Source organism: Pogona vitticeps, chromosome 6, assembly GCF_051106095.1.
Source record: "Pogona vitticeps strain Pit_001003342236 chromosome 6, PviZW2.1, whole genome shotgun sequence".
Taxonomy (NCBI): Eukaryota; Metazoa; Chordata; class Lepidosauria; order Squamata; family Agamidae; genus Pogona; species Pogona vitticeps.
Genome location: NC_135788.1, coordinates 119,885,923 through 119,900,398, shown reverse-complemented (window position 1 = coordinate 119,900,398; position 14,476 = coordinate 119,885,923). Strand labels below are relative to the sequence as shown.

Below are 14,476 nucleotides of genomic sequence, written 5' to 3'. Positions count from 1 at the left end.
GGGGGATGCACTCCTCCAGCGCCCTCTCAACACTCTCTCCCTGTCCCCACAGCTTACCAGTATCAGCTGGCGCTGGAGCGCTACGAATGGAACGAGGTGAAGAACGTCAAGTCCATCGTGCCGATGATCCACGTCTCCTGGAACGTTGCCCGCACGGTGAAAATCAGCGACCCCGATCTGTACAAAATGATCAAGTAAGGGCTCGGGAAGAAGGAGGAGGGGGGCGGTTTGCAGAAGTTAGGACTGTGATTGCCTTGCATTGTGGGTGCACATGGGCCCTGGTGGCAGTCCTGTCGTCCGTGCAGGACTTTCAAGAGACAGATCAGTAACATTGTGAGGGGAATCTGGGGAAACTTAGAAAAAAGTGGCCTCTTTAATAGCCTTTTTGGAGTTACAGACCAGAAAATTTAACCTTTCTAAGAGCAGGGGAAAATATATTATCTGTAGAAGAGATAGTAGGGATTCAAATCACTGTTTGATCCAAAACTTCTCCGTTGTGTATTTATTGCAACATCTCTTTCCAACCCTGAATCTGAAGACCTCAGGATAGAGCACAATAATTTTAAAAAGTCAGTTAAAACCATTCTAAAAATGAAAAGCAAAGTGTGCTGCTTATCTACCACCCCCACAGTGCTTAAGGTACTGTGTGAGTGATTTGCAAGTTATTTATGCAGGCTACCCCTTGCACACAAACCCCCAGGCAGCTGGGTACTCAATTTACCAACCTCAGAAGGATGGAAGGCTGAGCGAACCTCAAGCCGGTGACCTGGGATTGAATCCAAGCTGTGCGCAGAGTTTTGGCTGCAGTGCTGCAGTTGAACCGCTTTCTTTCCTTCTCTCTCTCTCTCGCTCTCTCTTTCTTAGGTACTGTCTGATGCAGTCCATAAAACACTGCCAGGTCCAGCGTGAAGCCCTCGTCCGGACCGGGAAGAAGATTGCCTACCAGGGCCGGGTGAAAGACGAGCCAGCCTATTACTGCAATGAATGTGACGTAGGTGTCCGCAGTGGTCTCTCTGCCTGTGTTGGCTGCCGCAGCCAGTCAGTGGGCTTGTTGTGACTTCTCTGTAGAGAGGGTGTGAGGGTGAACTCCTGGCCTCTCTCTCTCTCTCTTGCTCTCTCTCCTCTCTTTTTTTGTTTCTATCCGCCTTTCTGCCTTCTCTGCTGGGCGGCCCATGGAGCTCCAGCATAGGTGACCTTCCCGGCCTCAGACAGTGGCCGCGCCAGCAGGCCAAAATCCTGTGGCCGCATGAATCTGTCTCCCGGTTTGGCTGGTGGTAACTCATTTGCCCCAGTTCCTTTGTCTTCTTTAGCCCTTTGCTTTCACATCCTGCTCCCTTGTACCGTCTCACATGTAGTGACATTTTGACCCGATTCCCAGGGCTTGCCTCCGGTCTTCCTGACTGGAAACCACCAGCATCTATTCCCGGTCAGTTTTTATGCCCCACCATGGAACTTTTCCCTCCTCTGTGCGTGGGGGTCATCTCTTCCCAAACACCATCCTTAAGGAACTTGCCCAGAAGGGTTTATTGATTGTACCATCGGTGTGAACTGTGTTTTTTATAAAGCCTGTTTGTCTTTTAAAAAATACCTCCTGTCACCTACCTCCAGTTTCGGTTTTTCACACTTCCTTCGCACCCAAGGTGGCTGAGAAGCGAAGGCCATCAGGGAGAGTAGAAAGTTCGAAACAGTGAGTATGAACCGCGTGTTTTTTAAAATCGAAAGAAGACAAAGAAGAAAGAAGGCAGCATGGCTGTGGACTGGCGATAAACTGCTCGATAAAAAAATTGTCTGTAGACCATTTGCTGGACGGATGGATCCAAATTCTTGACTTAGGCGCCTTTTGCAGGGATGACATGATGAGAGGGGGAAAAGACACGGATGCCACCCTTCCCTGGACAAGAGCCGAAGAATCCTCAGGATTGATTAGGAACTTCCCTAAACCAGAATATCCAGCGGTTGGATCGCCCAGGAAGGCTGCTGAGAAGAGGATGAAAGTTTTGGGGAGAAGAAGAAAAAAAACTCCCACGAGATTGAAGAGTAAAACCACAGCTAACTCGTGCGCCAGGAATATCTGCCAGACCTCCTGCTCAGAATAGTGCCTTGGAGTTGATTGAACGGCCGTGATGTGCCTTGAAGGGCATTGGTGTAGCGTCTGTCCGAAGCAGAAAAGTAAGGAGCTTCTGGCAGGACCCTTGAGGATCATTGTTTGGTTTAAATGGGGAAACCCCACGGACTTGGTTTAGGCTGTGGAAGGACCAAACTCGTTATCCGCCAGGAGTGTGTATGGAAGAAACTGCTTGGCTGGCAGACCGAGGACCCAAGGAAAGAAGGAAACGGAAGAGTCTTAGAGGGATGCCTATTCTGCTGAGCTGGCTGGAGAGCTCAGGGGCTTCGGTCTGGGAGTTCGAATTCCCCACCGCATCTCCCGGGAGAAGCGCCAGCCTGGGTGGCCTTGGGCCAGCTGCACCGTCGTCCCAGGGGGACCCCAGAAGAAGGGAAGGGTGAAGCCACTTCTGAGTATTCCCTCTACCTGGAAAACACTGGAAAAGGGTCTCCAGAAGTCCGAATTGACATGATGGCACACAGTTATAATTATTAATATTATTCTGTTCTGCTGGATGGAACTTAGGCCATAAAGACCAGATGGGCGTTCAAACCCAGAAAACATGGACGGAACTGTTGTTTCCAGAGGGGCTGCCTTCTCCACCGCACCCAGGCTGCGATTTCTAGGCCAAAAGGGGAGCTGACCTGGTCCTTCTTGGCTCACGGAAGCTGCGGCGAGCCTGCTCCTCAGAGAAGCCCACCGAGAGCGAGGCCCCTTGAGAGGAGGAAGAGGAGGAGGCGGTCAAGACACCGAGATGCGGGGATCCTTTCCCTTTAAGGAAAGGGCAAGAGCTGACAAATCAGCCTCTTCTGCTTTGGAGCAATTCTGCGCACAGAGGAAAGATCCACGATGATCTACTCAGCCACAGGGGACAAGCTCTGAAGAGGAAGGGATGAAATGGAAAGCTCTGATTCCTGGGCTCCTTTCCAGTCTTGGTGACACGGATTGTGTTGAGGGTGACTCGGTCGGTCAGTCGGTCATCCAACTTCTATACCGCCCAACAGTGTGGCACGCACTCTGTGGGTTGTAACATCCGTGGGTGTGTGGGTGTGTGTGGTGTTCTGTTCGATTACTCTTGTGCTGGAGAAGAATTAAACTCTTTCCCCCTTGGTTCTGCCTTTGTGTGGTTCTTCCTACACCAAAAGCACCGCCTCGCAGGGAGAAATCCCGTCCTCCTTTCCAGGTGTTGGCTTTTCTCCTGGGACCCTCTTTCGCCTCCCTTGGCTGTCTTCGAAGGGACCCCCAGGGCGCCGGCTTCCCAGCTGCCTCCATGGCCAAGGCGAGGGACAAGAGGGTGGGAACGTGCCTTTGGTTTGGACTACGACTCCCAGCATTCAGGGCTCCGTCTAAGACGCCAGCTCCTGCCTTGTTGAGGGCGCCCTCCTGTGGTCACGGGGGGAACAACCCGAGACGGCCTCCTTTGGACTTCAGGGATGTGCAAATCACTTTTAAGCAGCTCTTCCCTTGGTTTTCTTTCCAGGGGTTGGGTTCCTCTGGATTTTTGTTACGGTGCCTTTTTGGGGAGGGTGCTTGACCTTCACCCTCTAAGGAAAGCCAGGTGTTTTAACACAGCGTCTGGAAGGGACCTGCGAAGAAGTTTGCCTCCCATCCAGATGCAAACTTTTTAAGGCCACCTGCAGTGGGGTAATGCAAGCGGGGGGCGGTTGTTTCTTGCAGAGATGGGGATTATCTGGGAGGGTCTGCACGCCGGGCCTTCCCGGCGCCTTTAGGGGGTGGGACGAGACTTCAAGGCAGATTAGGGGCCACGGAGGGGAAGGGGCCCTTCCGTTCTCCGCAGGTGTCTTCATACACCTGAGCACTTCTTTTCCAGGGTCTGGGCAAGTTGTTTTTCTGGACTACCCGAACTCTCCCAGCCCTTCCGGCGGAGAGGCCCACGGGGACCGTAGGGGGGGGAAAACAGCTCTCTTTAACGCTGCTTCCTTGGCTCGTCAGCCCCGGGTGACCCCCCAACTTCCTGGCCCTCTTTGCCTTCTCCAGCAATTTCTCTCCGGATGGGCCAAGGGACCCGGGAACAGGGAGGTTCGGGGGGGGCGTGCGATCAGAGACAAAGGGCTGACCTCCACGCGTTCCTTTGCAGGTGGAAGTGTTCAACATCCTTTTTGTGACGAGCGAGAACGGCAGCAAAAACACGTACCTGGTGCACTGTGAGGCCTGCGCCCGGAAGCGAAATTCCTCCCTCCACGGGGTCGTGGTGCTTGAACAGTACAAGACGGAAGAATTGATCCATATCTATGACAGCTTCACTCTGGTGAGTGGCGGGGTAGGGGGTGGGACGAGGGGTGGGACGGGGGTGGGGTTCCCCCCCCTTTCCCACAGGGCGTCTGGGAGGTCAGCCTCCTGCCCCATTCCAACCCATTTGGACAAACTGAGAAAAGCTGTCTGCAAAAGGATTAAAACTTTACCCATGTGCTTCAAGACAGTTCAGAGTTGCTCAGTCAACTCCAATGCACTCCGCACAGGCTGTCTGGCAGGATCCCTTCCTGGCCCCCAGTGGGTGGCGAAGGGGAACCTGATCATCCTAATCATCCCAGGCTTCTTTCAACAGCTTTGTCTTTTTTTCTCTCTCTCTCCTCTTCTCGGCAGGCTGCATCGCCAAGTTCAAGATGAGCCATACCACGCCTGGACACCGGAGTCTGGGCTTGTCTCTCTCTCCGTGCTGAGCCTCTCCTCGACTCACCACGTGTGTGGTGGGAGGGGGTCGCTTTAGCCTGACCTCTCCCCCCCCCCCTTTCAATAGCAGCTGAGCCTCTGGATTTCCACCCCACCTACTCACTCATGCCTGTTTCAGCCCTGGAGCAAACAGACTCAGACTTCCCCCCCCCCTTTCCGACTGGACCCTCTTTAATTTATTCTTCAGAATGAACCTTTTTATTTTCCTTCCGGGTGGTGCTGATTTTGTATTAAAAAAAAAAAGAAAAAGAGAAAAAAAACTGAATTACAAAAAGACGAAGAAGTATTGATGAACAAGGTCGTGTCGTCGTCTCCGGCGGGAATCGGGAGCGTGGCCTTCCTGCCGGTTCTCCCACCCCTGTTCCATGTTCAACTCCGCGGTGCCTGGTTTCCCCTTGGAAGAAGGGCCAGGGGTTTCAACCAACAGTTAAAGAGGAGATGGGAAGCTGTCTTTCTTCACACGCGAGCATTAATTTTTCTCTCTTCTCCCCTCTTACTCACGAGGTGGAGAGCAAGACACATGGAACAGAGAGAGATGGCTGTTAAAATTTCGGGGTGCTTGATTTTTGTTTTTCCTTTTTTTGTTCCTTCTGATTGCTTTTTAATATTTTTTTTGTTGGAAATTTAAAGAAGAAAAAGAGTTTGGAAAATGAAAACAGAAGCAAGCAAAAAAAACAATTTAATACGGGTTTCTTAACACAGGAGTTTTATGGGTTCAGTTCTCTCTGGATGAACTTCTCATTGGGCGGGGGGGGAAAAGAGTGTACATTGATTTATATATATCGGTGGGCGGGGCGGGAGACACTTTGCGCGTGTGGTTTTTAATTATTCGGATGGACATTTTGATTTCTTACATCCTTTTATATATTATATATATAAATATAAGGGAAAAAAATCCTGGTTTGTATTAGAAACTGCTTTTAAAAAACAACAAAAAATGACAAAAAAAAAGTTGAAGGAGAAAAGAAAGAGTCCAGTTGGGAAAAAAAAGTTTGTGTGAAGCGCAGATTAATAATTTCTGTGCGTCCAAAACTGGGATAATAAAAATTACAACCCTGTGTATAGGGGATAATGGTGCTTTGCCCCAAAACAGACACACGGGTAGATAAGACGCGTTTTTCTTTTTCTTTTTTCCTTTTTGCAAAAACCACGAAGGGGAGGGAGACGGATCCCTTCTCCCCACTTCCTTCTTTAGGCCCCCCTAAATGCCAATGTCTACACTATCCACTCCCCCCTCCGCTATCGTTTAGCAAAGGGGGGCCCTAACCAGGACGTTTCGCTTTTCATCTTTCTTAGCGGTTAACAATACCCTGAACGCCGACCCTTAGAACATCCTCTTTAGCCGATTGAATTGTTTCAATTTCTAACCCGTAGCCTTTTCCCCCAACCCACTCACCCCTTTGCTAAATTTATTGCCTATTTTTCCGGTTCTGCATGCTTTTGACTCCCGGCTCATTTTTACAAACCAAGAAAACGTCTCATTTGGGGTCATTTTTTTTCCTGTTTCAAGTTCGTACCTCCATGCCTCAGAACGGTGTTTGTCATTTGTAAAATGTCCTCTCTTTCTTTTTTCCTCGCTCTCTTTTTTAATTTATATGTCTTTTTTTGTAATGATTTCTCTATTTATTGGTCCTTTATTGGGGTTTTGATCCATCTTTTTTAAAAAAGAAATAACTTTTTACAATGTCGTCGTATCTGTTTCATTTTTAATGTCTCTCTCTCTTTTTTTGCTGTCTCATTTTGACTTCTCCTGAAATTTTTATCGGATTTCAAAATGTTTTAATTTGTTGGGAGGTGTTTTGTGTTTTGTTTTGTTTTTTTGGTCTGTCAATGTTTTCCTTGACATGGCGCTCATGTTTTCTCATGTGAGGGAGGGGGAAGAGGGGGGAAATGAAGCTTCATCCTGGTTCATCTGTTGATTTCCATTTTTAACGGAATCTCGCCCCCACCCTACGTTGTACAAATTTCTTCCTTCCGAAACCTGCACTTTTTAATTCCCAGATTCCAAACCCCCCCCCCACCTTCCCCAACACAAGTACACTGTAATAAAACAGATGAACATTGAGCTACTCTGGAAAAACACACACACACAAAACACGGATTCTTATTGTACTGTAGGGGACAAGGAGAAAGCAAATCTTATTTTGTAAATGTAAAAAAAAAAATTAAATTAACTCACAGAGATAAAAGAAAACTCTCTCAATACTTCTTCTCTTTTTTTAATGTTGGGTGCAAAAGTGTGGATGAGAATTTGCAGGCGCCCGGGAGTCCAGCGTCAGATCAGCGCTGCGAGGTGTGGTTGGTGTTTGGCTGAGAGTCGGAAATGGGATGAGGAAAGGGGGCTGCTTGAAAGCCGTATTTTTTTGGCCCTTTGAACGGTGGGGTGCGGTGAGGGTCCTTGAAGTGACCCAGGTGGGTCGCTGGAGCCGGCGGGCTCAGAGCTTCTGGAAGTTCCTCTTTGGGGCTTCCTTGGGGATTCTGGCTGTTGTAGTCTCAGAAGGATTCCCCCTGCCCCAATGACAGATACAGTACAGTGGGGTCTTGACTTAAGAACGGCTTGAGTTAAGAACATTTTTACTTAAGAACCGCTCTCATAGGAAAATACTGACTTGACTTAAGTACTTAGATTTGAGTTAAGAACTGAAAAAAAACCACGTGGGAGGCAGGGAAAGTGCAAAATTTGAACTTTCAGTTAACTGTTGGCCAGTGAAAAGGGTGCCTGTCTGCTTCCTCACTCCTCCCAGCGTTTAGAGAGTGGATTGGGAGTCTTCAGACTGCCTGGACTGTCTTTTCCCTGCCTTCCCTGAACCTTTCTTGACCTAAGAAAAAAAAGAAACAAAATATCCCCCTCTAGTGGTCGAAGGCGGAATAGCAGCTTCCCATTAGTTTCTATGGACGGAAAAGAGCAGATACGGATCAAATGGTTTTCAATGCATTCCTATGGGAAATGCAGATTTGACTTGAGAACATTTTGACTTGAGAACCGCCTTCCAATACGGATTAAGTTCTCAAGTCAAGACCCCACTGTACATAGGCATGTCTTCTCTTTCCTGTTATTTTCAGTGGGGCTGGCACCGGAGTTCCGCGGAGCCCCTAAATCAAGAGATCTGTCTGTCACTGCCTGTCCCCGAACTCCAGTCTCTCCTTGTCCTGGTTCTTTGTGAAGGAGTAGGACCCAGTGTGCCGTCCCCAGAAGAAGAGAGCCCGAAAGACGCGAGTGGCTGTACTGAAGGGATTCTTGTAGAGATAGAGTGTGAGGAGGAGCTGCAAAGGAGGCCTACTGAAGTGTGTTTGGTGGATGAGGGAGGAGCCGAGATGGACTTGATCATGTGGGAGGAGGTGAAAGGAGAGGGAGAAATTGCGCGGGAGTTCAGTTGGCTGGGGGAAGGTGAACTGGGCAGATGCATGAACAGAGGGGTGCAGACAGACTGGCTGATAGACGCGAGGAGCCAGGCGGACGGGCCTCCGGGATTTCCGAACCTACTGAAAGACGGAGGAGCGTTGCCAGAGCCTCCTTTGACTAGCGGTCGCGGTAGGACATATGAACCCTTGGAATGGAGGGTCTCGGTCTTCCCGGCGGGCTACCATGGTGGGGGACGGAGAGTTATCCGCCCGGGCCCCGAGTTCCAGCAGAAGCCCCCGGAGGGGGATTGGGCCCGCCACCCCTGTTGTGGGACCATATGCGCCGTCCGGAGTGCGCCTTTAAGACCTTTGACGGACCGCGAGCGGTTTGGCCCGGCCCCTTGGTAGATGAAGAGACAGGTCCACCAGTTGTTAGACCTAAGAAGTATACACTGTTAACCGATGAAGTTTTGAAGGATCCGTTTGATCCAGTGGAGTTAAGTGTACACGCGAATAAAGTTGTTATTTCTCAAGACTCGGACTCGCCTCCGCGCCTTTTTCCCGCCTTTACAACACAGCCCCCCCCGGCTAAAGACGAACCTTGTCACAGTGGCGCCCAACGTGGGGCCGGGGGGACGGAATTGGCGGGAAGCAAAGAGGTGGACCGGTTACGAGAAGCAATGGAGAGACAAGCTCGGCTTATAGAAAACCTGACTGAGCAGCAGATCCTGATGGCCAGGCAAATGCGCGGGAGAGGGAGCGAAGAGGAAAGGGGTGTCAGGAATCTTGCCAGCGTACGGGGCAGCCTGGTGGCGGGGCCGGCGCCAATTCGAATACAGAAGATGACTAACACGGATGACCCTGAAGCATACCTGCATACGTTTGAGAGGGTGGCCACGGCAGCGGGGTGGCCGCGAGACCAGTGGACTCTGGTGCTCATCCCATGTCTCACTGGCCTATTGCAGGAGGTGGTTGATACCTTGGGAGTTCAGGAGGCAACGCGGTATGACGCAGTGAAAAACGCTATCTTGAGCACCCTAAACCTAACGGAAGAAACCTATAGGAAGAGGCTGAGGGAGTTGAAGTGGAAACCAGGAACCCACCCACGTACTGTTGCACAGAGAATGAGGGCTAACGCAATGAGGTGGTTGAAACCAGCTGAGAACGATGGTGAAAAGCTAGTGGATGCAGTCGTGCTCGAACAGCTTGTGCAGTCCTTGGGAACCAACGCTAAAAACTGGGTGCAGAAGAACAATCCCAAAACGCTAGAGAGGGCGATTACGCTGCTGGAGGACTACAGCAACACAGAAGAGGCGAACAAGGAAGTGACCGCCCCCTGGGCGGAGAAACAGCGACCACGAAGAGGAGAAGTTTCGCTTTCAACTTCCAACCTTACTGCGAAGGCGGGCACGGACATGAGCGGATCTGCTAGAGTGCGCGGGAAAGGGTTCGAGCCATTCGCACCAAAGCCCGTCCGGCCTATTACGGTTGATCAAAGGATTTACGCGCCGGGCACGGGCTGGAAAGAGGGCAAGGACGGACGCCCCCTCTACACTCCTGGAGTGGTAGGGAAAGACAACAAAGAGGGGAGGATCATCTGTTATTCCTGTGGGGTTCCGGGCCACGTGAAGCGGAATTGCCCCGGGATCGATTGCTCGTGGGTGGGGCGGTTAACACGCACGGTGGAAGCTAAGGGCCCCACCTCGGAGCGATGGGAAATAGACGCTTGGGTGAATGGTATGAAAAAGAGAGCCCTCATAGACACGGGGTGCGGGACGACCCTGGTGAGGGACCTACCGGGCGATAAGAAGGACGGAGGATTATCGGTGCGATGCATTCACGGGGACCTTAAAAAATACCAAACTATGTGGGCTACGGTGAAAGTAGGGAACGACGAGAGACACATGAAAATTGGGGTCGTTCCAGGACTAACGCGCGAAATGTTGCTTGGTCGGGACTGGGTGGGCTCTCGCAATGTGGGATCGATTAAGGAAGGGCTGCAAGGGGATGAGGAGGATTGTAAGGACCAGTCCGATTTTTTGCAGAGAACGTCGCGGGAGCAAGTGAGAGCCATGCAGCAGGATGACGCTTCGCTGCAAGAGCCTCTGTTAGCAGCTCAGCCATCAGGAACTATTGTAAGAGGACAAAAGGGATGGGAGATGGATAATAATTTACTGTATTACGTGCATGAGGATGCAAGTAGGAGGTTGGTGGTACCTTCCAAATGGAGAACGAAAGTTATGGAGTTGGCTCATGATATTCCCTTGGCTGGGCATTTAGAGGAAGAAAAAATGAGGGCAAGGATTGAGCAGCGGTTCTGGTGGCCCGAGTTGAGGAGGGAGGTGAGAGAGTATTGTGCCACCTGCCCTCAATGTCAGAAAACCCAAAGGAAGCCACCTACAGGGGCTGAGTTAATCCCATTGCCTCTCATGGACCACCCTTTCCAACGGATCGGATTAGACATTGTGGGACCGCTGCTTAAATCTCAAGGGGGACATACTCACATCCTGGTGATCATAGATTACGCCACTCGGTACCCCGAAGCGGTCCCACTGAGGTCAACCATGGCCAAAGTGCTAGCGCGGGAGTTGATGCAGGTATTCACGAGGCTGGGGTTTCCCAAGGAAATACTCACTGACCAAGGCACGAATTTCATGAGCCAAACCTTAAAAGAATTGTGGCGCCTCCTAGAGGTAAAACCTATCCACACTGCCGTGTATCATCCTCAGAGTAATGGCTTGGTGGAACGCTTCAATAAGACCCTAAAGGGCATGTTGCGGAAATTGGTCATGGAAAAACCCCGACGATGGCACCTGTTGGTGGCACCTTTAATGTTTGCCATAAGGGAGGTACCACAATCCTCTACAGGGTTTTCCCCATTCGAACTGATGTATGGGTGGAACCCTAGAGGTATTCTGGACTTAGTAAAGGAGAGGTGGGAGGAAGGTCCAGACGATGCGCGGATAACCATTCAGCAAGTGATAGAAATGAGAGAACATCTCCGTACAGCTGTGGGACTGGCTAAGGCTAATCTTGGCCAGGCTCAAGCCGGGCAAAAGAGAAGATACGATCAAAGGGTGAAGGTGCGGGAGTTCGTACCAGGGCAAAAGGTTTTGTTGTTGATGCCTTCTGAACAGGCTAAGTTGTTTGCAACTTGGCAAGGCCCATACGAGGTGGTACAAAAAATAGGAGATGTTGACTACGAGATATATATGCCAGACAAGACTAAGAAGAAAGGTATCTTTCACGTTAACCTCCTCAAGGAGTGGAAAGAAAGAGAGGCTTTGTGGGGTGAAGTAGAGGAGCATGAATTCGGACCAGAGGTTGATTCCTGGGGGCGGGCGGAAGGCCGATTACCTATAGATGAGACCTTACCTGCTGCACAACAACAAGACTTATTACAGCTGGAAGACGAATTTCAACATTTGTTTTCAGGGGTGCCAGGCGAAACTCGACTAATACAACACGAGATACACACCCCAGCAGGGGTAGTTACGAGATCGGGGAACAGGACTTGGCCATATCACCTTAGAGAGGCCATAAGTAAAGAAGTAGAGGAAATGTTACAGCTGGGCATTATAGAACCCTCAAGAAGCCCTTGGCGCAGCTACCCTGTAATGGTGCCAAAGGCTGATGGAAAGATGCTGTTGTGTGTAGATTTTAGACAATTGAACGAAGTTTCCAAATTTGACGCTTACCCCATGCCCCGAGTAGATGACCTGTTAGAAAAGTTGGGCGGGTCAGTATATTTGACCTTGCTTGACCTCACTAAAGGTTATTGGCAAATACCTTTAAGAGAGGGAGACAAGGAGAAAACATCCTTTGTAACACCCCAAGGGTTGTTTCAGTTCAAAAAAATGCCGTTCGGGTTACATGGAGCCGCTGCAACGTTCCAAAGATTAATGGATCAAGTCTTAGCCCCAGTTAAAGATTTCGCGGGGGCTTATATTGATGATATCTTGATCTATAGCAAGTCCTGGGGAGAACATCTGGAACACATAAGGAGGGTGCTTAGAGAAATTGAGAAGGCCGGACTGAAGGTGAATCCCGACAAGTGTAAGATCGCGCGGAGAGGTGTACAATTCCTAGGGTTTCAGGTGGAAGGTGGGAAAATACAACCAGTGTCCGATAAGGTGGACAAAGTCGTGTCGTGGACGGTACCCAAAAGTAAGAAGGAGGTCCAGCAATTTTTGGGATTAGCCGGGTACTACAGACAATTCGTGCCCAATTTCGCGGACGTAGCGGCTCCTCTCACAGATTTGACGCGGAAATGGAAGGGGAAAGGTATTATTTGGGGTGACGCTGAACAACATGCGTTTAGGCAGCTTAAGGAGACCTTGGCGACCCTACCCTCTAGGTATGCCCCGGATTTCAAGTTACCTTTTTGGGTACAAACGGATGCTTCTGATAGGGGAATTGGCGCTGTGCTGTCTCAAAGGAGAGATGGGGTGGAATACCCTATAATGTACCTAAGTAAAAAGTTGAGCAGTCGGGAACAAAAGTATGCTACAATTGAGAAAGAAGCCCTGGCAGTGAAGTGGGCAGTGCATGCTTTGAGGTATTATCTGTTGGGCGCTCCTTTCGTCCTGATGACGGACCATGCACCGTTGCAATGGCTCAATCGCATGAAGGATACCAATGCTCGCCTAACCAGATGGTATCTTAGCTTACAACCATTCTCCTTTCAGGTACAATATAGGAAAGGGAAGGCTCACTCTAATGCCGACTATTTCTCTCGACAGGAAGGGGAGAAGGAGAACCTTCCCTGGAGGACGGCCCACTCAGAGAGGGGGGCGTGTGAAGGAGTAGGACCCAGTGTGCTGTCCCCAGAAGAAGAGAGCCCGAAAGACGCGAGTGGCTGTACTGAAGGGATTCTTGTAGAGATAGAGTGTGAGGAGGAGCTGCAAAGGAGGCCTACTGAAGTGTGTTTGGTGGATGAGGGAGGAGCCGAGATGGACTTGATCATGTGGGAGGAGGTGAAAGGAGAGGGAGAAATTGCGCGGGAGTTCAGTTGGCTGGGGGAAGGTGAACTGGGCAGATGCATGAACAGAGGGGTGCAGACAGACTGGCTGATAGACGCGAGGAGCCAGGCGGACGGGCCTCCGGGATTTCCGAACCTACTGAAAGACGGAGGAGCGTTGCCAGAGCCTCCTTTGACTAGCGGTCGCGGTAGGACATATGAACCCTTGGAATGGAGGGTCTCGGTCTTCCCGGTGGGCTACCATGGTGGGGGACGGAGAGTTATCCGCCCGGGCCCCGAGTTCCAGCAGAAGCCCCCGGAGGGGGATTGGGCCCGCCACCCCTGTTGTGGGACCATATGCGCCATCCGGAGTGCGCCTTTAAGACCTTTGACGGACCGCGAGCGGTTTGGCCCGGCCCCTTGGTAGATGAAGAGACAGGTCCACCAGTTGTTAGACCTAAGAAGTATACACTGTTAACCGATGAAGTTTTGAAGGATCCGTTTGATCCAGTGGAGTTAAGTGTACACGCGAATAAAGTTGTTATTTCTCAAGACTCGGACTCGCCTCCGCGCCTTTTTCCCGCCTTTACAACACAGCCCCCCCGGCTAAAGACGAACCTTGTCACATTCTTTTATCATTATTATTATTATTTCAACAAGAGTGTAGAGAATCAGAGCACAAAAGAGTTGGTACGGGTGTAAACGGAAAGATACATCCCAGAGGTTTTATAAACAAGTTTATATCTTGCTGGCGTGAACCTCGAGGGGTCGGTTTGTGTTCTTCTCCGATGTCCATCGGGTTCTTTTTGACAGCTAACGTGAGGCAGGAAAGATGCCACAAGTGGTGGAAAAGTTATTTTTCCCAACAAGCCGCTTGGATGGGGGAGTAGGGTCTCTATAGTCGCACGAGCGGTGTGGTGGGGGCCCCGAGACAAGGGACATGCTGTTTAGGAGTGTCCTTGCAGAGGGTGTTTTAAGGCTCTTTAAGCAATAGGTTGAGCTGACCACCGAAGAATGGATGCCTTTGAATTGTGGTGCTGGAAGAGGCTCTTGAGAGTCCCCTGGACTGCAAGGAGAACAAACCTATCAATTCTATAGGAAATCAACCCTGAGTGCTCACTGGAAGGACAAATCCTGAAGCTGAGGCTCCAGTACTTTGACCATCTCATGAGAAGAGAAGATTCCCTGGAAAAGCCCCTGATGTTGGGAAAGTGTGAAGGCAAGAGGAGAAGGGGACGACAGAGGACAAGATGGCTGGACAGGGTCATCGAAGTGACCAACATGAATTTGACACAACTCCGGGAGGCAGTGGAAGACAGGAGGGCCTGGCATGCTCTGGTCCATGGGGTCACGAAGAGTCGGACACGACTAAATGACTA

The 14,476-nt window shown here is 50.5% G+C and overlaps 1 protein-coding gene across 1 annotated transcript in view; it reads left to right on the top strand.

Annotated features, from left to right (window-relative positions):
* The window catches only part of KDM6B (lysine demethylase 6B), a 60,701-nt gene extending 53,712 nt beyond the window's left edge, over nt 1-6,989 (top strand). Inside the window, 4 exon segments of the mRNA XM_072977154.2 lie at nt 53-194; nt 865-991; nt 4,203-4,373; nt 4,709-6,989. Coding sequence (XP_072833255.2) covers nt 53-194; nt 865-991; nt 4,203-4,373; nt 4,709-4,732 — 464 coding nt within the window. The 3' untranslated portion in view covers nt 4,733-6,989.
* Nucleotides 6,990-14,476: the final 7,487 nt, after the last annotated feature.